Source organism: Haliaeetus leucocephalus, unplaced genomic scaffold (genome assembly GCF_000737465.1).
Source record: "Haliaeetus leucocephalus isolate CR32 unplaced genomic scaffold, Haliaeetus_leucocephalus-4.0 Scaffold140, whole genome shotgun sequence".
NCBI classification, from domain to species: domain Eukaryota; kingdom Metazoa; phylum Chordata; class Aves; order Accipitriformes; family Accipitridae; genus Haliaeetus; species Haliaeetus leucocephalus.
This window is the reverse complement of record NW_010972576.1, coordinates 13,778,940-13,804,472: the sequence shown is the minus strand read 5'-3', so window position 1 is coordinate 13,804,472 and position 25,533 is coordinate 13,778,940. Positions and strand designations below refer to the sequence as shown.

The window sequence follows — 25,533 nt, the reverse complement described above, 5'->3', positions numbered from 1 at the left end:
ATTAAATAAATATAAATTTTATTAAAAACACCCACATCTCAGCGTTATCAGGAATGATATAATAATAAACAGCTTTCAAATAACCTGCATTACATTACAATACTTACAGTATTTATAACCATCCTCGGATTCTTTTTATAGACATACCAACATTTCATGAAAATGAATGAAACTAAAGTTAAAAAAAAAAAAATGTAGAACATAAGCATAGAAAATGCACACAGAAGTTCATTACCTTAGTGTCAAACTGCTAAAGTTTCCTACACAAGTTAACCACTAGCTTTAGAAGTGAACTTTATACCACTGTGCGTCAATCAAGATGAAAAATTCATTCAAGTAAAGTTGACACCACTCAGAAGCATCTTCAAGTATGGCTATAGTCAACCTGATAATCCTATACAAGCAATTTTATGTCTGCTTTGTCATTCGTTCCAACTGAGGCAGGGTTCTGTACACCAAAAATTACAGTTCGGGTATTTACAATACAAAACTGATTCACCAACTAAGCTTCCTGCTCCTGCTGCCAGCAGTTTGGCAAATGACGGTGCACGGCATTTTAACCAAACGTCTACTATGGATTACATGAATAATATAGGACTTAAAAAAAAATCACCAAAAGATGAAGATTTATAATGATTTAATTAATCTGACATATAACCATATTTTTTTTTTTAAAAGGCGAAACTTTTGTTTCAATGCAGTGGGTAAAGTCACAGACTGAGAATTAAAAAACAAAATTGCCATAATAAATATTTGACCATTAAACCCAAAGGCCTCCTTTGATTTTCTCAAGTTAGGTTGTGATTCTGTTAGATAAAATTTCTTCCGACCAAACTTAATCTTACAGTATATTGCACAAGATATATCTGGGACATGGAGGTTTGCATGTTTAGGGAAGCCCTTGTACAGACTGTACCTTTCTATATTTTATTTTATTCATTACAGTATCCAAGAAGCCTTGTTTAGAGAGTGACTTGAACAACTCTAGCAAACAGTCACTTGCCAAACCCCTGCCTTACATTTTTCCCTTTAATCAGCTCAGTGCATTCTACTTTCTTTTTGTTTATTCGTTTGAAACAGGCAAAACATTCTAAATCTCTTAAACACTTTCATTACAATAAAAAGAGCTAACAAATTTACAAAATTAGTTTTAGTTACATCAATACATGTACAAGAAAAAATAGAGAAGGGATTCAAAAGAAAAGCATTAAATCCCTGAAAAAAAAACCAAACCAAAACAAAAAACCCAAGAATAATATATTTAACCTACAACAGCTTTACATACACACAGGTGACACGTTGGCATAGGAGAACATGAGCTGAAATATCCCTGAATTTTTAGAACCAAAAAAAAAAAAAAAGTTGAAGTTCAAGTTATACTTGCTAAAATGTCAAGTATTGAGAGTTTTTTTTGTTTTGTTTTTTTTTTGTTTGTTTTTTTCAAAGGCTATTGGGGGAAAAAGATGGTATACAATATATAAACTTTCACACTCAGTTCAATATCCTATTGCCAAACTAGTGTTGAGGTATATGACAAGTAGGAACATCACTCAAACCTTTTAATGTATTTTTAGCTCACATTATGATATATTTGTAGCAGGCTGAGTAGCACCATGATGTGAATTCAGCTCAAAACCCAAATATATATAGATTTAATATTTTTACAGTACTAAAATACTAAAGCATTGCGTTTAAAAAAAGTTTTGTTTACAATTTAATTTACTATACAACTCTCCTGCTTTTTTTTTAATAGAAATTAATGATTTAAAACCACCACAGCAAGCCAGCTGCCTATTTTTTTTTTTCTATTTAATCAACGGAATCACACAGAACTAACCCTGTTTCATTCATCTTGTGTAGGCATCGGTCTGCTCAATCTTCCTGGAAAAGAGGACACTTGCACCGAGAAATGACTTACACCACAATGTACATAATTATCAACACAAAAGCAATCTGCCATTCAATGTTTGAAGAGCATACAGATCTTTAAAAACAGCAGAAGCCCAAGCTAACTAGTTGTAGTCTGTCGCATGCTGCTAATTATTACCTGTGGTTAATATAAAATTCTTTCCTTAAAACTGTACATATTTGAGCAATGAACTTGTCATAATAATTGTAGAAAACAGTTTACAGTATAGCTGTGTGAGATGAGCACCAGAAAAACATGTGTTTTGTGTACTAAAGTATTCCCTTATATCCAGTAAGTCCCATTATTACCATAACTGACTGTATTAAAAATGGATATGTAGCCCACTAGCAGATGCATGGCTAAAACAAAAGTATTTAAAAGCTTTTTTAGTTTAAAAAAATTATCTTTGCATTTTAAAATCAAAGTAAACTCTTTTTTTTTTTTTTAATGTCTTAGTACCTTAGCATTGTTCAAGTTGCCAAGCTTAGGTAGACAAAGTGCTTTTGAAACACTATTTAAAAAAAAATATCTCTCTATATATTTTATTGTCCTTTTCTAGGACTTGACTGGATGAGCAAAATCCAGAGGTCTTTGTAATTCCCATATGTTAAAAAGTAAGCTTATTTTAACACCAGGTAAATTCAATACATACATGAATGAAAAGGTCCTCCCTGTTGTTGAAGAACACTTGACTACATCATTGACATTTTGTTATAAAGGCATTAACTGTTTGACTGTTAAAATAAAGACACCATTCTCTTAGATAGCACCATGGTTTTAGAATATCCAAACAAATTCAGTGTTTTGCTGTCTATTCATTATGTTTTATACTTATCTACTTTGTTAAATAAAATCAATAGACTAATAAGATTACAGTAAAAACTGCATGTTAAAAAGCCATAATTCCAGTATTTCAGTACATCATAGATTCAGCACCAGATGTTATTTTAAGATTCCTGCAGTTGTAATACTACAGTATTATTTTTTAGGGTTTTTTTTTTGCTCCTGTTCCATGACTATGCAAACTTGATGACATTAAAAGTGGCCACAGATGTGCAAAACTGTAAGAAAAAAAAAATCCATTTGCAGATTATCTCTTTCAGTAATGGAGCCAGTGTTTTCAAATGTAAATTGTGAAACGCTTCTTTGTTTTGTTTTTGTTTTTGCATAGGATGCTTTGGTCTTGTTTCCTACGTGCCATCTGTGACCACTTAAAAATCAGTGGAAAATAAGTGCGCTAGTGAGATTACCTCTTTTTGCTGGTGTGCTGAGGTTTTTTCCACTGATGAATTTCCTAAAAACACTGTTTCTTCTCCACCCTTGCCTTCCCCAAAACCTAAAGAAGAACTACCCTACTGACAAGGTGTTTTTTCAAATGAGGTAACCAACAAAGATGTGAAGTTAGATATATCGGTTGTAAGGCCCTGTAACCCGTGTAAAGGCATATGGAGATGTAGTTACTGTGGAGTCTGTGGTGACCGACAGTGTCCTTTGTGCAAGAGACTTGATGAAGCGCACGTACGTTGGCTCAGAGGGTTCGTGTGGCTCAGCAGGCTCCCGCTTTGCTTTTTTGCCATAAGATTTCTGAGGCACATAGTCTGGACCGTACTTTTCACATTCCTCTTCTTTCTCTCTTGCCTTCTCAGCCATCTTTGCTTCCCACAGAGCCAGACCATGTTTTGGCTCATTCATACTCTTGTGCTGGTAAAAGACAAGGGATATTCTGGTGGGATGGTTCCTGTTGGGATTTTTTAAGGGAGTTGTTGCGTGGAGCTCACGTTTTGCGCACTCTATGAGAATTGACCCATGAGATGGAGCAACTGCCACTCCTCCAATTTCTGGATCCAGAAAGCTCTGCTCACTATCTGACCAGACTTCATCAGGATCCTCTGCTTTTTCTGGATTCAGCACATCAGTTTTATCTAAACCACCCTGGGGAGTAGTCCTATCATGGTTTTGACCTGGAAGCATGTTAGACAAACCATTAACTGCATGTGAAATCATTTCACTATCCTTATTTTGGAGATGCAATGAATTAGAAGGACCACTAAACATACTCGGAGCAGAATGGTAGTCGTGTGCTAAATGTGGAGGAGGTTGCATGTGATGATGTTCACTGTTTTTACTCATGGAGGCATAATCCATGCTTGGATTACTCAGATTAGATTTTAACCTTGAGGCAACCTCCATAAAATGGCCATCAGCCTCATGGGTGGAGTAAGAGGAAAAAGACCCTACGTGGTGTACATTTGGTCTAATGGTGCAATTACTGAAGGAGTCTACCTGCATATTTTGGTTTCCATAATTCAAGTACTTGGGACCAAAACTCTGGCTATTCCCAAACCTATGCTGGTATAATGTTTGAATGGGTGGTAGACTTAGTTTAGACATATGGTCTTGGCTCTGGCAACTATACAAGTCCATATGCTGATGCTGGGAAGGGTAAGAGCCCAAGTAAGAGGAGCAGTTGTCCATAGGTATGTTTCCATTGCATTGGTAGGGTGGATATTGGTTATTTTGACTTAATGATCCTGAATAAGGGTTCATGGGACTGGAAGAATTCAAATAAGACCCCACAGGCTGTGATGAGGTTGTATAGAGGTTCATGGGACTGGACCCTCCATAGGGATCTGAAGTGTATGAAGAGCTTGGATAAGCATTGGCTGGATTAGGCAACCTTACATAGAGATTTGCAGAACCTGAACCCGAGTAAGAGTTAATAGGATTTGACTGAGCGTTGTTAGGGAGAGTGCGCTGTGGATGTTGCTGCTGATGTTGTTGTTGTGTGGCTGGTCCTGAAAGACGTAAAAGATCTGTAGAAGTGAAAATAAAAAAAAACATACAACAAACAAGCTTTTTTTTTAAAAGAAAAAACCAACAAACTACATACTTTATAGAGTTTTCATGATACACTTTTCTTAGAAATTTCATAGATATGTATCATATGATATGTTAACAGAGGCTCCCTTTCTCATATCTCAAATACCATCCTTTAAGAAGCTGAATAAATACTAAGGCTACTCATCCTTTTTGGCGTGTAGCCAGTGAGATCAGATGCTAGTGGCAACGGGGAAAAAGAGGACAGTGCAATCTGTTCAGAGTCACATGCACAAAATCCAAAGAGTTGAATCATCATTTAAGTAGCCCATGAAAGGGAGCATCAAAGTGCTCCCAAACAGCCGTGCACAAGGTGACCTTCTTCTCCCCAAGAATAAATAATTCTTCTCATCTATGTTAATATGACTGTCTCAAAAAAATATCCCTAGCTTTATGTAAAAAACTAACAGTGACATTCACTGAGAGAACAGTTCAGTAACAAGTGAGATTAACTGAAGACATAAGAGCAAAAATATTATTCATTAAAGTGAAATGGCATCATTTAATGGTTACAACCCTAGCCTGGGTCATGGGACAGCTGACTTCTATTCATAGGTATTTCAGTGACCTTCTGAGTGGCCTAGGACATATTGCTTTTTTCCCTCTCTGAGAAAGTTGCTGTAACAGTAAAATAGTCATGATGAACTGCTTTGCTCAGGACTCTCAAATCTACTGATGAAGACTGCCAGGGATCGTTAAGTGGATTTTTAAACTCATACTCCACCATGGAAAAACCTGCTCTGCTTTTGGTCTTGAAGCAGAGAGTATAAATAGTGGTAAAGAGGTTAGGCTTGAATCCCCTCAAATTAGGAGGTTCTCTGTAACAGTGGCAGACACTGAGTGATGTGTAGGTCATTCTTTCTTTGGCAGCAGCATCACACACTTCTCTTCAAGGCTTCTGGCATTACTAGTCTTTTAAAGGTACTTTACAATACACTAGATGGCAAGCAGAGTTTGCAAAAGTACCAGATTTCTACAGGTGTTAACTATCCAACAATAAAGGATTTCTCATACACCTTTTTTTTTTTGGCTTCTCCAGAGTCGACCACAGAGTCTAGTATTATAAATACACAATATTCATATTTACTTTCAACAGTTCTCTTTCCTTTTTACTTTAAAATGTTCTTGGTCTGAGAATAATGGTTTTCTTGAGACTCATTATAAATAGCCCTGATTTCTTACCACTGTTGATAAAGATCCCTATCAGATTCATGTGTTTACCTGCTAGCTGCTTTGCATGACCTGCCGCCTCAGAGTTGCCTTGCTTGTTGCGTGCTGCAGCAGACTTATCTCTTTCAGCTTTGCTAGACCCATTCTCCAAGGAGGAAAGCTTTTCTGCAGCTGCCTTCTTTGCTTCTAGCTTCCTTTGCCGACATGTCTTGACGGGCTCTGCTAACATCCTTACTTTTCGGCGAAAGGAGGTAAGGACCTGGATGCTGCCATTCCTCTTCTTCTCCTCCTGGCCTTCAGTGCTTCCGAACTCATCCACATCAGAGACTTTGTATAACGGGAGCACGTGGAGCTGCTCATCTTCTGGTGTTTGGCCAATTTCACGATTGTCTTCTCTAGTTAGTGTGCAAACCTGTCGGAAAGGTGTGTTAGAGTAACTCTCTCAAACCAGTCTGAGAAGAGGAGATCTGGAATACTAGCCTCTGCATTTTACCTTGCCCTGCCACTGTTGGCGTTGGCATCTGGCAAGCTATTTGTAAGTTTCTGTGCGATTTATGCATATCACAACAAGCCTGCAATTTCATTTCTTCCATTGCTCTGTTGGACAGTGTTAATAGAAACAGAAGGTATATATATCTATTTCTTGTACTTGTGCTGAAATGAACAGCATAGTTAGGGATTACCCTAACGTGAAACAAACTGTGTGATCCATTGTACCGTGGCCAGAGAGCTAAAACAGTAGAACCTGGGACTTTGTACTCACCTGAAGATTTTTTCAGTGTAATACATTAGCCAGCTACCTATTAGAAATAGTGTGCAATATAACATACTGCCATTGTATTTCACACCCCCTTACAATGGCAACTTCCAGGACTTTGCAAAGGAACAAGTCACTGTAACGTTAATAACAAGATTTAAGGAAGTTACTGTTGTGTCACGCAGCATGCTCATTGTGTTAGCTCCAGCTAAAACATGTATTGCAAGCATCTCAGTGGAAAAAGATGCTGATACAGACATATTCTGTAGCAAAATCATTGCATCAGCCAGTTTTAGGAAGAAAGCTCAGCTAGAAATACATATTGTATTGGTGGTGGTTGACTTGTCAATTAAGTCAGACCCTGGGAACAGGAAAAATTTAGTTGTTATTAAAAAAGTAGATACTGTCTTTAGTCATACTAAGAGAGGCACTGTGAATCCAGGTAGCTGCTTCAAATTACAACCATGATGATTATTCAAGACGGAAGATTATTCTTTCTCATGTTTACCCCAACTGTATTGTCACAGAGAGAGTAGGCAGGAGACAGAAATAATCCAATACACATTGAAAACCAGCTTGCTTTTCTGGTATCTTCTACAGAATCTTCGCTGTACATGCTAGAGATCAGAACTGAAGAGAGTAAAGGGTGCATATACAATATAAAGGATGTCAAGGATTGCAGACTTTCTGCTCATCCCATGCAGGAATGAAATCCACAACTTCCAAAACTCTGTCCCAGAAAGAAGTGCTTTGTTTCCATTTTTACTGTATTAGAAGATATAATCCAAAGTTGTTAGAAAAAAAAGTGTTTCAAGAGGAATATATAAACCATTTTGTTCCAGGAACACTGAAACAGGCATTTCAGTCCTGCTGGGACCTTCCTTCCTTTGCCTCCATGCTTTCTCTTTTACCAGTTCTATACTAAACCTTTCTTTAATACACCATAAGTCTCATTCATTTGAATGAAAATTGTGTAGGGGGTAATAAGTTAGCTCAATTACTGCTTAATGTTTCTTTTTTTAGCAATCTGCATTATGCAAGTACAAATTTAAACAGTCAGGAGATAATTATATGAAATTAGTGCTGGAGTAAGGCGGCTAGATGGATCACAGACTTACCAGTGTACTCCCGTTCTGCATATTGTGCAAGTCTCTGTGAGCATGAGCGCAAAAATCCAGGCAGGCAGTGACCCCTGAGAATGGGCGACCTTCTTTTAAACCCAGACGACACTCAGGTGCTCTGTGTTCATACTCGATCTGGAAAGAGATGACAGGTATCACTGCAACTGAGCTGGATGCTCCAGTACACAGGATTAGCACTGAATGCTCCGCTATGACAACATGCAAGCCTCCTAACATCTTGGAGGTGGCAACATACAGATCTTGAAGGCAAATAAAATCAAGCAATTTGATGGCAATTTCACATCCATACTTCGTTCCTTGCTGCTTTGTTCCCTGTTACTTTCTGTCTCTGGCATGATTGTGAAATTGGCCAATAATACTTTTCCTTGCGTATTACTTTTGATTCTCTGCCAGTGGTTGGTGTTTTTACGTGACAAATGCAGTGCATGGTTTCAGCATCTGGCACTGTAAGAGTGATATATTTGTGTAGACTGGAAATAAACCAAGCTATTGAGGGAAAATGGCTTTAGAAAACTGACTTCAGAATGACTTAATGAAAAATAATAATTTGCTTTTTGATTTGTAATATTTTGGCACTCTCAATGTGTATTTCATTAGCTTAAGTACAATTCTGACCCCTGACCAAAAAGAGAGATAATGCAGTCAAGACACTACTTTCTACCCGTGCACTCATTATTAATGAGCTTTACAAAGAGTTGATAATGCAACAATAAACCTTACACAAGAAGAAAGGATTTTGCAGTGGAAGATCAAGCCTTAGACAAATGACAGTTTCATATTTTATTTAGAAAATTAAAAATTAAACCATGTTTGTAAAATACTTTGCTGAAATTCCTGAACCTTTCAAGTGAATGCAAAAAAAATCTACACTTAATGGAACTTAGTGGATTCCATTTTAAGTTGAGCTGAAATTAGAAGTTTTGCTAAGTCTTGATCCAAGGTCACTAAAAAGATGTCTAGTTTGCTCACAGACCTTTATTTTTAAAATTTGGAATATTTACTTCCCTGGAATCTGAAAATAAAAGCAGAACAAAACTTGAAACCTGTAAACTTCTTTGGAATTAAATGAGAGTGGTCTGAAACATTAGCCAGACTATAATCGTCTGTTTAAAGTACACTGGTGCAACTGTTCTCTGAGATGATCTGTTGGGTCCAGTTAGAAAAACAGACCATTTCCAATTCTAGATTTTAATCCAGTAGCAATCCAGACTTGGATTAGAATAAATCTGGGAATTTGGAATTTCTTTTCAGGATTCAAAGGTGGATTGATTTTACGGCTTTTTGCTTTTAGAAGCTTTTACAATACCATACAAATTAGGCCTCAATCATGTCTCTTTAAAGCCACTGACAGTAACTTGATCAGGGTTTCCCCACAAATACAAGGATTGCATGAAACTCCTGAAACCGGCCAAGCTATACACACGCCTTATTACGCAAGGTAAAAAATGAAACTTGTAAAAGCATGTATTTTCAACAAGTGTCAGGCAGGACCACGGCTTACATGGAGAAAAGTTCTTTTGTGAATTTTTGTGGGAAAAGAAAAGCAGCCCAAGCAAAGAACAATTTTATTGTTCACCACCCCCTCACTTTTTCTTCCTCGTCTTCCTTTCTTCTCTTGCAGAACGTCTCTCAGATATTTGGACAGATAACCACAGCTAGTGGGCACACGGCCACAGTTTCTTCCATAATAAGCCTCCAAACATTATCTGATCAGGTAAGTGAAATTGGGTAAGTCTGTACTGAATCTGCTTACCCTGTCTAGTTTCTACTAAATATGCAGTAAAGGAGCGAGTGTTACGGCAAATAAAAATGGACAGTTTTGTGTTAGTTTACTGTTTGCATTACAGTTGAAAATCTGCTTTGCGCTGGCTGCTACAGCATAATGCTGTCAACAGGAAAGAAAGAAGATGTCATAGTTTGCACTGATGCTGATAGTTTGGAGACTGTAAGTACTGTGAATGTTTGTAATGGTAGCGAACCTGAGCAACAAAAATGAAGGCCAACAGTTATGCATTTGCAAGGGGTATGTTGTCAAATTTTGATGCAAATATCTGAAAGACGTTTGGTAAAGGAATGCAGGTGAGAGACAGCCACACTGGTAACCCATAAAAGCTTCAAATGTGCTAGTATCTGTGAACACTGCTTCACAGAAAATGCGTGCGCACAATCCCCTCATGCAAGAGGGCTGGTGCAGGCACTTGTGTGCATATGCAGGGCTGAGTGGGTTTAAATATCAAATTTTGCTTTAAAAGCATGTTTGTAATGGCTGCTTTGGTGAAAACTAAATTCATCTGCCACTTGAGAGAGCAGAACTGAAACTGTGGCTTCAGGACTCGAGTGCAATATGATACACTGCCTTCTAGCACTGTTGCCAATCTCACACCATCTTCATGGCTGTTCTGCTAGTTGGGCTGGTGAATCACCCTAAATCTAGAAATTTGTGTGTAGAGCTGAAGAGTGAAGTAATTTTATTGTGTTGATGTAAGTGAAAAGATCAGTTCTATTTAGTGGAACAAATTCTGCTAGCTTTACTTTTCAAAGCATTTTAAGTGGAATTGTTCATTTCCATTCATCTTTACCCTGATGTAAAGGGAATGCTGGCACAAAATGTTCATAATGGTTTGGTGCAAGGTTGAAGCATTGGGAAGTGTGGTAAAAATCAGGTTATTTGGATGACTGCTCCAGTTCCTTTTTTCCCCAGCATACCTGGTTGTTATATGCATCAGGTGCAAGCTTCTTGTAGGTAGGTGCCATCAGGGTTGACAGATTCTGCAAATTGGATTCTAGTTTTTCTTCCTGTTAGGAGATGAAATAGAGTTCAATGATATTTCCATACTGTATGTATGGGATCTAAGAAGTTAGGTCTTTACACAGTTACATTTACACTGATACTTGTGTAAAGGCCTAGACTGTTATCATTCTTGTTTAGACAGTAACTGTTGTGAATCTCCTTTTAATTTTATTGTTTCACAGACTTTAAAGTAATGAAGTAGTAAAGTAATGTAGTGTGAGCCTTGCAAGAGGACATCACATACTAGAATCTTAATTTGGTTTATATTAAGAAGAATCACATTCTTCAACATGGAGATGTTTTAGATCCAAGTGTGATGATCCTCATTATTTTCCCCAGTGGAGTTTTGGGAAAATAACACTCTTCAGAAAGCATGAGAGAAGTATTATCAGAATGGTCCATCAAGTAAATCTGGCTAATTCAAGGGTTTTGCACATTGCAATGGCAGCACTTCAACACACTGAAATATCTTTTCATGCAGCAATTTAAAATTATTTAAATACTTCAGACTTCAAAAAGTTCCCAATTCTTAAGCAATGAAGAATTGTGGATGTGTCTAGTAGTTGGTGATACAGAGGTAGGAATGACCACGCTTCTTTTTTTCTATAAGAAGAGGTACATACTCTCAAAATGAAGGGTGCTCTAAAAATGAAGTACTCTAATAACATACTCCTAAGTTGTTCCCCCATCTTCTCAGGATGAGAATCCCAAATTCAAAACCTTCTTTATATGAGGCCCTTATTTTTAATTTGAAGTGCATAAGAACAGTGGCATACCTGGAGTGGTATACTTGTTTTGAGGAGTTTGTGTATTTTAGGAATGTGTGAAATGCTGTGAAAAACCTGTTTGAGACAGACACGTGTTTGGTGCATTAAGGATTTGTATCTCCTGCTATGGGAATATATCCTAATTTGGGACTCCAAAATGATATTATGAAATTGTCAAAAATACTTTGCTGTGATGTTGTGGCTGCTGCCAGAACTTGGAGCTTTTGTATGGCCCATAGGTTACCATTTGTAAGTGTTACTTCTAGTTTTTATTGGTGAGGATCCTATTTGTGTTGTCTATAAACTGTCTATGCTATGGGACCCAGCCCCTGCTCTGCATGTATGATTTGGCTGCCTCCGACTTTGTGTGGGAACAAGACTGGACGGTAACACCATCTTCCCTGCCTAGCTCTGGCTTCCACGGGAAGTAAACCCAAAAATGCAAGTTGGAAGAGTGCCCTGGTGGGCTCTGGCCAGGTATCCAGCTTAGAAAATTCAAGGGGTTCAGGATTGCAGGCTATGATAAAGAAGGCTTGGTGCCACAGTATGATCGAAGGAGAGCTATTCCGTAATTCTTGGGGCTGTAGAAGAGCAGTGGGAAGGAAAAACTGTGTGTTAATTATGATGATATTCTAAATAGTGTGCTATTCTCAGCACAGGCCATAGGATGTAGAAGTACCTGGCTCTCTGATCATGTGAAAGAAATGCTTGGATTTGTTGCAAGATACCAGAATACAGTGAAAGCTGTGGACCTATGCGTCAGTACGCAAGCAAGGGACTAAATTTGCATGTGCTTGCCACAAAACAGACCGGGCCATTGGAGCCTCCCAGACACATGACTAGCTGGAGGTGTCCAGCAGTCACTGCAGTCATAGCTTCAGAGGTATCTTGTGCCCAGGCTAAGGTCAATGGGTTTTTTATTACTCTGACTTGTTTTAAACAGTTGCCAGTTTGCTGTAACACAGAGCCCAGTCTGGAAACATTCAGTGGGGCAGGACTGTATGTAGAATGAGTCTTCCTATCCTGGTCTTCCTATTGCCATCTCAGAGTTTCATCAAGTTTGTCTCCATGCAGTCTGCTCTGGTTTCCAGTTACAATGTTACGTGCCTTCAGTTGGTAAACCTTCCACTCTGCCACTGGGGAATGCCCAGTTGCAGGCCTAATACAGCAACAATTTTTCAGGCCATGCCCTCTCCTCTAATTGTGAAAGCCTGCAAACGTGGCTTCAAGTCTCAAGGCTTTTACCAGCTGTCAGAATTTGGACAGTCAATTCAGCTGGCTCAGTGACTGGAATCAATCAGTTTTGACTGGCAGTTATTTAATTACCCTACATGTATGCCATTCAGGCAGGGCTTTTGTCCCTGGTCTCTTGTACTGTATCTCTATTTGCAGAGTGACAGAAAACGTTTCCTTGCAAATAAGGCTCATTTTAGAAATGGACACCAACCTCTTTTGGGTCATCCCCCATCAGCTTAAACTTTCTTGGAATCTTGCTTCTGGCAAACTTACAACCATTGTAGTACATGCTCCAGGAGCAACCAAAGGAAAATGAAGCACCACAAGTTTCAGGGTCCAGCCCTTGACACGCGCAAGTCCGTCTGAAAAATAAGAGAATATGGCTGTTAGCAGCAGGTGGGTCACCTCGGGGCACTCCCACAGTAGGCATCGGCATTCTGCCAGTGCTCTGGGGAATCACTGGTCTTGGATCGTCTTCCATCAGTAAATAATAAAGAAATGAAAGAGGGAGGCATACACGTTATAACAGCAGAATTTATCGGACTGAATGATTTCATGGTTGCAAAACAAGGACTGTGGGGTTTCTACACTTCTGTGAGAAACCTGGCTTTGCTTGAAAGAGGGTATGTTTGCGTGGTGCCTTATTAAGTAGTGATATTCATGGTGCCTGGAAGGGGCATATGCTGACGGCACTGCAAGAATGTGGGAGCCCGCTGACAGGGGCTAAGCAATAATTCCTGAAATATGACTCTACTCATGAAGCCAAAGTAACATACAGTGATAGCTATGTTAATTTCGGTCTAAATGTTCTTTGCTACGAGAAAGACATGGGAAAACGATGTAGTGCAATTTCTTTAGATTCAGGCTAGCTTCTGTAGGCTTACAGTATGATTTAGTTCATCTAGTTTTTATTTCAAGGTTGAGGTATCTGCTGTCCCAGGCCCTACCGAGATCCCTTCCTTTAAATACACTGAGATGCTTCACAACTCTGGGAAGATGTTTTTCCCTGATTTATCATTTACTTTGCTTTTCTCACGAGGTTTGTTGGTTTTCACATGGCCTGAAATAGCTGGAAAGGTGTCCTGGTTTCAGCTGGGATAGAGTTAATTGTCTTCCTAGTAGCTGGTATAGTCCTGTGTTTTTGAGTTAGGTATGAGAAGAATGTTGATAACACACTGATGTTTTCAGTTGTTGCTAAGTAATGTTTAGTCTAAAGTCAAAGATTTTTCAGCTTCTGGTGCCCAGCCAACAAGAAGGCTGGAGGGGCACAAGAAGTTGGGAGGGGACAGTCAGGGCACCTGATCCAAACTGGCCAAAGGGATATTCCATACCATGTGACATCATGCCTAGCATATAAACTGGGGGGAGTGGGAGTGGGGGGCTCACCACTCGGGGACTAACTGGGCATCAGTCAGCAGGTGGTGAGCAATTGCATTGTGCATCACTTGTATATTCCAATCCTTCTATTATTACTGTTGTCATTTTATTAGTGTTATCATTATCATTATTAGTTTCTTCTTTTCTGTTCTATTAAACCATTCTTATCTCAACCCATGAGTTTTACTTCTTTTCCCAATTCTCTCCCCCATCCCACTGGATGGGGGGGGAAGTGAGTGAGCGGTTGCGTGGTGCTTAGTTGCTGGCTGGGGTTAAACCATGACAAAAGGTTACGCATATTTCAGGGTAATAGCACAAGTGGAGGTGCCAGCTCCGAGGCTGAAGGTGGGGTTGCAAGTTTGGCAAGCATATCCTTTGTTCCACTTACTCTTCATTCAGGGCGCACCGCCGGTTCGTGAGCGTGCCGTACTTCCTTAGGGTGTCGGTGAGTTCGGAGTAGAGCTTGTCGGCTAGGCTTGTTGGGATTCCCTCCCAGACCAGGATGAGAATCACAATCACGGCTGTCTCACATGTGTGGCCTGCTCGCTCGCGCACCAAGCAGAGTAGCTTTTCCTCCTGACTGCTTCTGCGGACTACCTGCATCCACAGCAACACACACCCCCGGAGCCCCAACACAAACAATGCGTTTCTTAATGTAAAGAGCAAGAGAAGAGGAAACCTCAGCATTTGTGCGTGTGTGTGGATGTTACATCTACTTCTGTCTTGCTCTCTGTTTGTGGCAACTCAGTCCATTTTTCTCATTTAGTGATATGGGCCAGGGCTAACCTTTCTGTTTAATGAAGCTGACTCTAAGAGGCTAAGCTTGACTGATGTCATGGAAAGCAATGGTGGTGGAAACCAGCTTTGTAAAGGTATCCCCCATGCTCTGATTCAGCAGGAATCTTCTGAATTGGCGCTATGGTACAAGTGGCCCAGTTTGATTAGAGGGCAAAAGAAAGTGAGCAGTGAGATGCCTCCCTGCACAGAGCTGGATGGTGGACACGTGTGCTTAGCGCAGGAGCCACGTGGGGAAAGGCAGCAGCTAAGGGACCAAATAACTGGACATGGGAGCTCTCTCCCTTTCCCTCCCAAACTTAAGCAGCTAAACTTGTAATCAGCCTCTCAGTTTTGTGACCTGCCTTTACTACATACAGACATTACAGTGATGAGAGGAAAGCAATAGATGTTCTTGGTTCTCAGTGCTTGTGCTCCTGTGGGTATTTCTGAAAGAAAGGTGCAGTCTGGCATGCATAAGGACTATAATCATATATCAGTTTTTCCTCATCCTGTCTTTCCCCAGCCTACCCAAACCACTCAGTAATTTGTGCCCAAGTATGACAGTGTTTGCTAAGAGGGTGTCCTAATGCCTCTCTTGAACTGGGAGTGCAATTTAAAAACATCACAGTGGTGTACTTACTGGACTTACTTGTAAGCTAAAATTAAACAGCAGTGAGAATGCCTGGTGGTGTGAATCTTAAATGCAAGTGAAACTGCCTTCTTTCTCAGGTTTTCATACCTTTAAAACAAATTTTATCCTTGCTAGTCTCAGTGCAACAAGTAAATGGAGTGTGAGAGACAGCGGTGGGAGCAGGCTACAGGCGTCCTGTGGTACTGCTGCCTTTGAGCTATTTTAAGTTTCAGAGTGTCAACTAACAGAAGGACATGTCACTGCTGCCTGCTTATATGAACCATCATACTGAACTAGATTAGTCTTAACATTTCTGTACATCACTTACCCATTTAGCAATTGGACATCCTTGAGAACTTTTGCCTTCTTTCCCAGTGTAGACAACCCTCTCAATCCTTATAGCTTTACCCTTCTGTCCAAATCTTAAACAAACAAAAATATGTACAATAAGCAGATTAATTTGGTTCTGCATGAACACTGAAAAGATGGAGCACGTTTGCCAGTCTTATCTTAAAAAATAAACACTATGAATTAGAGGGAGGGATGCGCAATGCAGTTTATCTTGCTGATTCTACTATAGTGGTGGATTGATATGTTAAGAGAGGCAAATGTCTCTAATACATCATGGATGAGTAAAAATTATCCATATCACATTAATATTCCCAAACCTTTTAACTGTTTCTGTAGAGAACTTGTTATAGATGACATTTTGAAAAGTGGACTTGAAGTCTCTCTATTTTGGGGAGGAATTTTATATTTTTCTTTCATTTCTGGGTTAAACTTAAAGTTATTACTCTGAAATGTATATAATTAAGTTGTCATGGAACAGCTGGCATGCAGTAGTCACTCTATTAATTTTCTGTGCTTGTTTCTGGCTTAGATACAGTGTGAATCAGTTAAGTCATGATTAATTTGCATCATATCTATTTCCTTTACTTTATCATCTGCTCATAAATTGTTACTTATTTACTTCTGCCTGACTTCTATACTGAATTAGGATGACAAGATGCCCTCAAATGATGCTGTCTGTGTGTGTCTTTTTGCGACCAAGGTGGGCAAGCTCAGCTCTTGCTGAAGCATTTAATCAAGGTGATTATGCCATCAAGGCAGAATCTAGCCCCACATACAAGTAGTGCTGTTACTGAGAGCAAACGGGGATCCACTTTCCATGTCGTCTGATGGACCAGGTGGAAATGTGCGGCAAATGCTAAGGGAAGCAAATCTTGAATCAATAAAAAAGCATCAGACCTGTTAAGCCATTTCCAGGTGTGTTTTCTGGCCAGGCCTCTCACTGGGCTGCTGCAGCTAGGGTGTGCCCACCTGCTGAGCCCTAGAGCACACCACATCTCTGGTGAAGCCGTGTGTTAGAAACCTCAGTGTCTGCAATGTTACAGACCCAGCTACCATGTTGACTTGGCTGCATTTCGGGGACTGGGCAAATTGTGCTTCCATCACCCATTTCTTGAATTCTGCCACTCTCATTGGCATTACTTTTTTTTTTTTTCTTTTAAAATAACCAAGTGTGAGGACTAAATCACAGTCTCCTTGTTCTTTGCCTGTTAACCTATAGAGCAATCAAGATAGTTCCTTCCTGTTATGCAGCCATTTAATGATGCCTTGAGAACTTTTGACCTTTCATCCCTCTTGTTTTTGTACTAAAATCTTGGGGACATATTTAAGAGCAAATATTTGTATTTAAACTTCTGTCCTGTAAAGGAAATGATTTTAGATGTGATCTCATTGTGAAATTTCAGTGTCACAGGAAATTATACAAGTAAAATCACTTGTACTACACATGTTCTGCAGGCAACTGTTAGGTCACTTTTTCCTACTTAGGCTTGGATGTTAGTAGACATTTGTTTCTTTAATTAACTACATTAAAAAAAAATTAAATCTTAACATTTTATATTAATTTGCTAATCTGGATTGCAGGACAACTGTGCAGATGCCGCTACAGAAATATGTTGTACATTGCACATTGGAAATGAAATGGACTTTGTCTCAAATCTTTTCAACTGTCACAAAGGAATTTGTGCTTGATGTTTGTCATGCTTGCTTTCAGGGCAAAGCTGATTGGCTTTAAAACCGGAGCAAAACTCACTGAGCATGAAGTAGGGATGGGGAGAAGGAAGAGGTAAAATGTATGTATCCACCATGGATTCTGCACAAAATTTGTTATGGTATAGCTAAAATATTAACTGCAAGTCTAAGTCTAAATCCAAATCCTGCTTTGTTTGGCAGTGCTGCTACCTTAAAAGTCAATGCATATTCATGGAAAGCCAGTTTAAAAGTGCTTCAGTTGTGATTAGTGTCACCAACTGCACACATGTGCTTGAGAGTATCTTTATAGTTAAGTGGGTTTTTTTTACTTAGGGCTACAAAATTAACTAACGAGGAGGAGTTCCGGAGTTCTTCAGTCAGGGAATTGCACAGTGCGTACCATATGAACAGTTGAAAACTAGCCATTGTTCAAGTGGCTGCTGCTATACTCTGCTGAACCTGGCTGAGTAGATGCATGTTATCTATAATCTCTCAGGATTTCCTTCTGCCAACATGAAATGAAATTAAATGCAAAAAAAAAAAAAAAAAAGAAAAAAGATGAGGTCAATATTAAGGATGAAAAATTACATTCCAAGGTAAAGAAATGAAAAAAGTTTCATCTCTAATAATTGACATCATGACATGACCTTCCTCCTTTATTTACTATTTGTAAATACTATGAGTCAATGAGAGCTCTGGAGATAAATTGTAAGAAGCTTCTCAGGAGGGTCAGTGTTTACTCCCTCTTTGCAGGAAGCAGCTGATTTATGTAGCTTACATACATTTGAGCTGCTCACAAAGCTGAAAACAAGTATTGGGGCAAGCCCTGCACAGGACTCACAGGGAAGGAGGTGCTAAGAAAGAGAAAGGACCTTAGGACTTAGAGGTAATCTGAAGGGTTTAATATGCCCTAAGTGGCCCATGGTCATGCAGTGATGAGCACAAGCTAACAGACCTTGCTAAGAAACAGCACTCCTTACCTCAGACACAGCACTGCAATAATGCCCATTTGCTTTTGATTCTGCAACTACCTGGAGCTGCTTTGCAATTCTGGACTCCAGATTTTTAAGGTATTAACAAACCAAATTCCCATCTGTCTCTGACTTACTGGGGAGCTTTTTGTTTGCTTGTTTGTTCAGAGGGGAACTGAATTCCCAGATACCTCTAAAAATCTGGTCATTAATGCCTATGCACGCCAAAAGCTACAAGTAATGCAGAATTCACAGTGCAGAAGTCACTTCTGTGACAATTTTAAATTTAAATACCTTAGAAAGGCTGGTAGGTTACACATATTTTTAAATAGCACAGATCATGTATCCATTCTGTGCCATTCAAAATTCCTGGTTTGGTTGGCTTTGATGTAATAAATATATATCATGGGATGCAACACAATACCGGGATTGTCAACAGTCAAGATAAGGCTGGGTTTGTGCAATACGCCGAGGAAGGGAGATGTTTTTTCACAAAACTAATTATTGATTCTTGGGCTGAAATCCTATCCAACAACTTTGTGGCACTCCTCTGGACGTGACCGAGTTAGATTTAGCCCTTTAGGGTTGTACTATACACTTAGTAATTTGGGAGGGGGGAGCTAATTTTGGAGTTTGGTATTCTGCTCTTCATCTTCCTTCTACCTAGCATTCTCCTACCCAGAGGGAACACCAGCTCCATGCCTGCTTTTGCAGCCATTGCCAACCGTCTTGCTTGGCAGGCTGGTGAATACTTGTTCCTGCTTGGGTTTGCTGGCATCTGTCTCAAAGTGTGCAGCCTGTGCCAGGCAGCAGGCTATTAGCCCTGTCAAATATTGTGACTCTCTGGTGAATAGCACAGTGCGTAATGTTGGCAACACTGGAGTAGCTAAGCCTACAAGTAATTACTTGATTTGCAATTGTTTATTTCTTTATGTGCAAAAGCTGGAAAAATTCTGACATCCACAAAAGGATAAATGTTAATCTGCCCTGTGCCTTTGTACTAATTACCTTTCTTCCATGATTTCTCTAATAGCTGCCACATTAGGACCGGCTCCTAGATGGGTATAGAAAGGACCTTCATCTTTTTCAATAATTTGCTCTGTTTAAAACAAAATAAAGGTTATTACTTCGAAGCTTAATTCTTTAATGTAAAAAGTCATATTGCAAAGGTTACATCTAGCTTGTTAGAATACTGCTGTATGGGTCTGGGGTCAGAGTTTTCGAACACTTATGTCTAAAGCATGCCCACGCAATTTGTATGAAACATGCAAAGCATGTGGCTAATCCTGTAAATAGCTGTGATACAGACTGTGTGCCTTTTGCTAGCGCAAACAGTTGTTTCACAGCTCAGGCTCTACAATGAAATTCAAAAGGCATTTTCCTGTTATCACCTAACAATTGTTTCTCCTTCTCCCACTTCCTCCTCTCCCAGTATCTAGGAGGATAAATGGGATAACAACGGTAAATACTGACGTTAGTGAGCTGTAGAGTACTTGTTTTTCAGCAGACATGTTACAGTGTAGGAACCTACAGCTTGAGAAAGTGGCCAGTAATGTTACATAGAGAATTTCTACTACCCACAGACTCTGTGAAATGAAAAAAAGCAAGTTTGCTGAAAGAAATCCTGCACAAGGCTTAGTCAAAATGCTTGTATGCTAAGAATGTGGCCTCAGTTTTCTGTGTGTATGTAGGACCATGTCGGCATTCACAATATATGCTATATGTTTGGTTTGATACTAGGAGGCAGGCTCCAGCAGTGAGAAAGAACCTGCTTGGGTTCAGGAGATGGTGGAGCTGTGCTGACTTGTCTGAGGGCTGACTTTATGCTTTCTGCCATGCTGACTCCAAAGGTTGGATGAGGTGATGCTGCTCTTGACGTACAGCCTCCAGATTATCAAGGCGTGCTATAAACCTGAACGTGTCAATGGGGGAATGGCTTAATTTAATCTTCCTAAGGACAAGTATTGGTAGGAAAGAGCAATAAACCTTGTCGATTACACTGTGGCACTGGGTTCTTCAAAGAGGACAGGAACTAAGTTTCATGCTCCTTTACTTCCTAGGGGGTCTGCTAAGACTGAAGAATTAAAATGCAAGTGGAGAATAAGCTCTTTTGCTTAGTTAGCAGTCGCAGTACTGGCTGAAAAAATAGTGAGAATAATGAAATGATTGCCACAAAAACTTGTGCCAACTACATTGAAGAAACTGTCTCAAGAAAAAAAACCCCAAACAACTTCAGTGTTTTCAAAAAACCTACATTTTGTAGGTTGTTTCTTATAAAACAACAAGGAACAGCAAGGAACTGTCTTCCAGTTTTCTTCCTAGGAGCTTTGGAAACCCACTACCTCCTCTTTTTGTTCCCATGAATCAACTTTGAGACATAGCCCCATGCATTCGAAAAGGCAAAAGTCCATTTTGCAGTTTTGGAGAAACATTGGTTCAACTTTCCTCTTTTACAGATGGTGTGAAATCCCAGTAAGTGAAACTATAACAAGGATTCTTATTTTATTCCAACATTCCCCCCCCACCCCCCCCAGCCCCCATTTTTGGTGCTGAACCTTTTGTCTCAGCCTGAATCCAGTAGAGTCTGAAAGTGCCTGTTAGAACTGGCCATGTACAGTGTCAGTGCTGTGTGGAAACTCGGGCTACGAGGCCATGCCTGTCGCTCTGCTTTGCTTCCCTCTGCTCTATTCTTCCAGCTTTTGGAGATCGGGTATGCCATGAAGAAACACTGAAGGTCCCCCTCACTGCTTTTTTGGTGCCACTTGTGTAGCTTCTCTAAGAAACTGCCGATCTCTTTAGCCTTGCAGGAGACAAGTGTGTGAAAGGGAGGATAAACTCTTGCAACAAGTAAGGAATAGTCTATCATTCCTTCTTTACTGAGGGAAACTTTAGCAATTTCATGTTAGAGCAAAAAAGGGCATAAGGATCTCAAGTTTTGGACCCAGGACATATTTTATAAATGCTATATCTAACCTTGATGAATAAATTAGATTATAAAGTTATGACCTACTTTTTATCAGCATGTTGTCATTACATGTCTGCTGCTCAAGGAGAATGGATGTGAGGGAATACATTACTGGCCATAAGCTTTCTGACTGAAAAAGCAAATAGGTAATTGCTTTATGAAATATTGAGAAAGGGCCTGTGTGTAGGGTTGGATAAGTGGAGTAGGCATAAGTGTATAAAATTGTAATTTTGTAAGTCTTTACTAATTACTGTTCTAAAAAAAACAACCCAAAAAATCCTCCAACACAAACATCCAACTAACCCCGCAATCCCAACTTGAAGGCTCATTTCCTTCCTGTGAACTAGTACGGTTTTAGTACATCCCAGCACTTACCAACACAGCTGCAAGATGGGAAATCATACTGGGTTTTGGCAGGTGTGTCCAATAAATTTTTTACAGGAGTATCCAATAACTTGGAAGGTGAGTCTAAAAAATTATTGAGAACAGTTCCAGCTGTTCTTTTGGTCGGGGTTTTTTCAGCAGACGAGTTTGCTTGCTGATCTAAGATTGGGGTCTGAGTGTCAAAATCTGCAGCACTGGTATTTCTTGATAGGATGGTAATAGGGCCTGCTGTTTCAACCTTCACATGTTTAGGTGATTTGATAGTAAAAGTCTTGTGATCAAACAGTGATTTGACCTGTATCTGTTTTAGCTGCTGTTCCATTGTCTCGATGATGCTCTTTTGTTGCATGTTCTCACAGCCAAAGTGCTGATTCTCTTGCTTAATTGTTTTTTTCCACATTTTGTTTTCCAGCTGTCCAGCTGATGGACGCATGCAGATGTTAGACTTTGTGCCAGCCTCAATTTTTATAGGCTTGCGTGCTGCATTGGGACCAATCTCGGTTTTGGGTTGCTGGTATGCTTGTTGCTCCTGTTTTTGCAAGAGATGCCACCTTAGAGCAGCGTGCTTTTGAAAATCCTTAGGGGTTTGGGACTGCAAATGACAGCCTCTCTGGTCTTGGGAGTGTGGGGCAGTTTGCTGGCTGTGTGGTAAGTACCGCTGAGGAATCTGCGTAGCTTGTTGGCTCTGGAGATCTTGGTTCAGACTACCACCGTAGCATTGTGTTTGCTGGAGTGGTGGTAGCTGTATAACTGAAGTTTGTTGTGTCTGTTGCTCTTGTTCTTGAAAAGAGTGATTCACATCTTGCTTTGCGGTCAAGTTATTTGAAAAATACTGCACATTTTGCAAGTCCTGCATTTTGTTGGCTCCAAAGCATTCAATATTTGCGGCGTTTTCTTTCTTCTCAGAAATCAAGTGCATGTTGTTTGGGCAGGGATGCTGCAGACTAGCATTTGCTTTCTGAGTGTAAAGGGGAGCTTTGTTGTTCATGCTCTGTACCTGCTCTAGGCCTAGCTGAGGGTTATGCAGTGGGAATGCTGTTGATTTCATGTACTTATTCCCAGTTTGAAAACATTCTTCTACTTTAAGCTGATTGAAGGATGTCCTGTCTAGCGGCTGCTCAGCATTGCTTTGGGAGTGGGAAATGGTTTGGGGCAGGTCTTTATTTTTCATCTGCAGAGCCTGTTGCTGGTTTGGGGTTAGCTGCGGACTGCACGGCAGTTGCACCTGCTGTGCCTGGTTTTGAAGCATCTGTTGCAAAATCTGTGAATGCAAGAATTGGTTGTTTTCCCCTGGCTGGAGATTCAAGTGCTGCTGTTTCAAGGGGGCCCCTAAAGGCTGTTCGGCTTGTTGTTCTGGTCTTTGCTGGAACTGGAGCTGCTGCGGAGGGTGTTGCTGCACTTGGGACTTGAGTAGGGAATCCATCTTCGTGAGCTGTGGCTGCAGTGAGTGTTTCTGGAACGGCAGCTGCTTGTCAGCTGTGGGATGCGGCTGCAGCTGGGAGGTCTCGCTTTTGTACAATGGCGGAATTTGTGCCTGTTGCATTATCTTCTGGCTCTGGGGCTGTCCTGAAGGCCCCTTTAATGCATCAGGACTTCCAGCATACTGTTTCGTGTAGGCTGTTTCGGCTGTGTTTACCTGGAACTGAAGAATTGATCGCAATAATGCTTCGCTGGGCTTTTGGGAAGGCTGTCCCTGGCGGAACTGGGTGGAAACCAGTTCTATCCAGGCTGGTTTTGAATAATATTGAGCCTGTTGCACAGGCTCTTTCACTTGGTCCTTTTCTTTGTCCGGAGGAATCTCAGGTTCTCTCTGTCCTGGGAAATGCTGATAGTGTTGCTGCAATTCACCCTTACTTCCGCACACTTGCAGGTTTTGGAGGGGGGGCTCCGACGCCGGCGTCATTTCTTCTGGGTGCTGCTGAATTGAGGCGGCCACAGCAGCTTGCGGGTTGCTTTCACTGACATCTTGTTGTGATGTTTGTGCCTGCTGCGGAAGTCTCTGCTGAGGGTGAAGCTGTTGTTGGCTGAGGCTGGGACTTTCTGACATTGGTCCCTGCTGTTGCCCTTCATTCTTTATCTCCCCAGGAAGAGCTTCATCACATCTGTTGTCATAGGAATGGTGTCCTTCTCGCACCACAACAGACAGTGCACTGTTCTTTTCTGGAGCAGGAGGAGTGGAGGAATCTTTGTAAAACGTTGAGTTCTGTTTAAAGAAAGCACCATTTTTTTCTGCTTGCTCAGAAAACCTTTCCAGAGCGGCGCTCTGAGCTTGCAGGTTACTGCTGGAACTTAGAGAGAGGTCTTGGTTGGGAACCTGCCCTATGCTTCCATGAACAGTACTGTTTCCTATGGGTAACTGGTGTGGATCATAGCCTGGAATCTGTTGCTGTAGCTGTAGTTCTGGTTTCTGAAGCGAACAGCTACCTGGCAATACAGGTGGTTTACTGGAGTCTTCTGTGTTGTAGACCTCAGTAACCACTACAGCTGGCACTTGAGGCAGCTCAGAGTTTGAGGTCTGTGGGGAAGTGATCTGCCCTGAGGTATGGGATGAATGCGTTGTCTCATAGGACAACTCATTAGTAGCCTGACTGGTAATGGCATTGATATGAGATGTGTTCTTCTGCATTGCTATGGAAACATGTTCTGGATAATATTGAGACAGTGTTTTCTCCAGGAGTTCACCATGCATGCTTTCCATGGAAGAGGCAGAAACTGTAGCACCATTAGGCATTGGCACTGCCTTGTTCTTAAGTAGTAAGACAATGTCCCCGTTGTGGCAACGAACATTCTCCTGCTCCTGCTTATCCTGAATCAGGAGGTCATGAGGGTTTTCTGAACCACCACTGTTGCATCTTGTAGACTGTATCAAATCTGAAGCTTCATTTTCTTGTCCTGTAAAACTCTCGGGTTTCTTCTCACTGTAACAATTGGAGACGCTTGGTTTTTCATTATTATTCTCTGGCTCAGGTTTTTCTCCGTTTACCTCTTTGTCTTGTTTCACTTTCTTGTTTTCATGAAGTCCATACAGAGAGGGCTCACTAAAAGTGCGTTTTATCCCACCATTTTGCATATATTTGGAATATACTTTCTTTTCTTGTAAAAGGTCGGGGCTAACGCGGTTGTTTGGACTTCCCTTCAGGTAGGGCACTCCATAGTTGCTTTTAATGAATAGCCGCTTGTGGTCTCCATTTACTTCAACTTCAGGCCTCTCTGTTGCTGGACTTCCATTCTGTAGCTTCACTGCAGAAGGCTCTGTCTGGCAAACGTGAGAAGATTGCGGTATTAGAAATGGACTCAATCTATTGCCGTCAACATGGTTGGTTCTGTCCTGTTCCATCTGGCCTGCTCCGGGGCCATCCACAAGGCTACCCTCCGAACGTATCTGAAAGAGAAAAGAAAGGGGAGAGAATCCAAGTAAATTTTAGTTTCCCTTGATGGACAGCCAATTACCGACAATTCCTGCAGCATTCAAGCACCCATTGGCCTGACCAACTCCCACACACATGAGCTTGCAGGCATACCTGAGGGGTGTTTCACTATCATACCACATTTTGCAGCCCCATGTCTCCCTTTTTCTTGAAGGTTTGTTCTTCAAGATGAAAAGAGAGTGAAAATAGAGTGGTTCCTTACCCCCATTTAACACACAAGCAGATATTTTACCAAAAAAACCTCTCCTAATGGTGCCAACAATATTCTCTGCTTTTGAATTATTTGCATGGACTCCTCTGGCATCAATTCT

At 40.5% G+C, this 25,533-nt stretch overlaps 1 protein-coding gene across 1 annotated transcript; it reads right to left on the bottom strand.

Annotated features, from left to right (window-relative positions):
- On the bottom strand, positions 1 to 25,172 carry TET2 (tet methylcytosine dioxygenase 2). Its single transcript, XM_010586207.1, has 9 exons — positions 21,786 to 25,172; positions 19,454 to 19,544; positions 15,763 to 15,856; positions 14,415 to 14,623; positions 12,861 to 13,011; positions 10,562 to 10,651; positions 7,832 to 7,969; positions 6,008 to 6,368; positions 1 to 4,722 (listed from the first exon to the last, which is right to left on the bottom strand). Exons 1-9 carry the CDS (start codon positions 25,129 to 25,131, stop codon positions 3,311 to 3,313), a joined length of 5,892 nt encoding a protein of 1,963 aa, XP_010584509.1. The 5' UTR covers positions 25,132 to 25,172; the 3' UTR covers positions 1 to 3,310.
- Between the last annotated feature and the right edge of the window lie 361 nt (positions 25,173 to 25,533).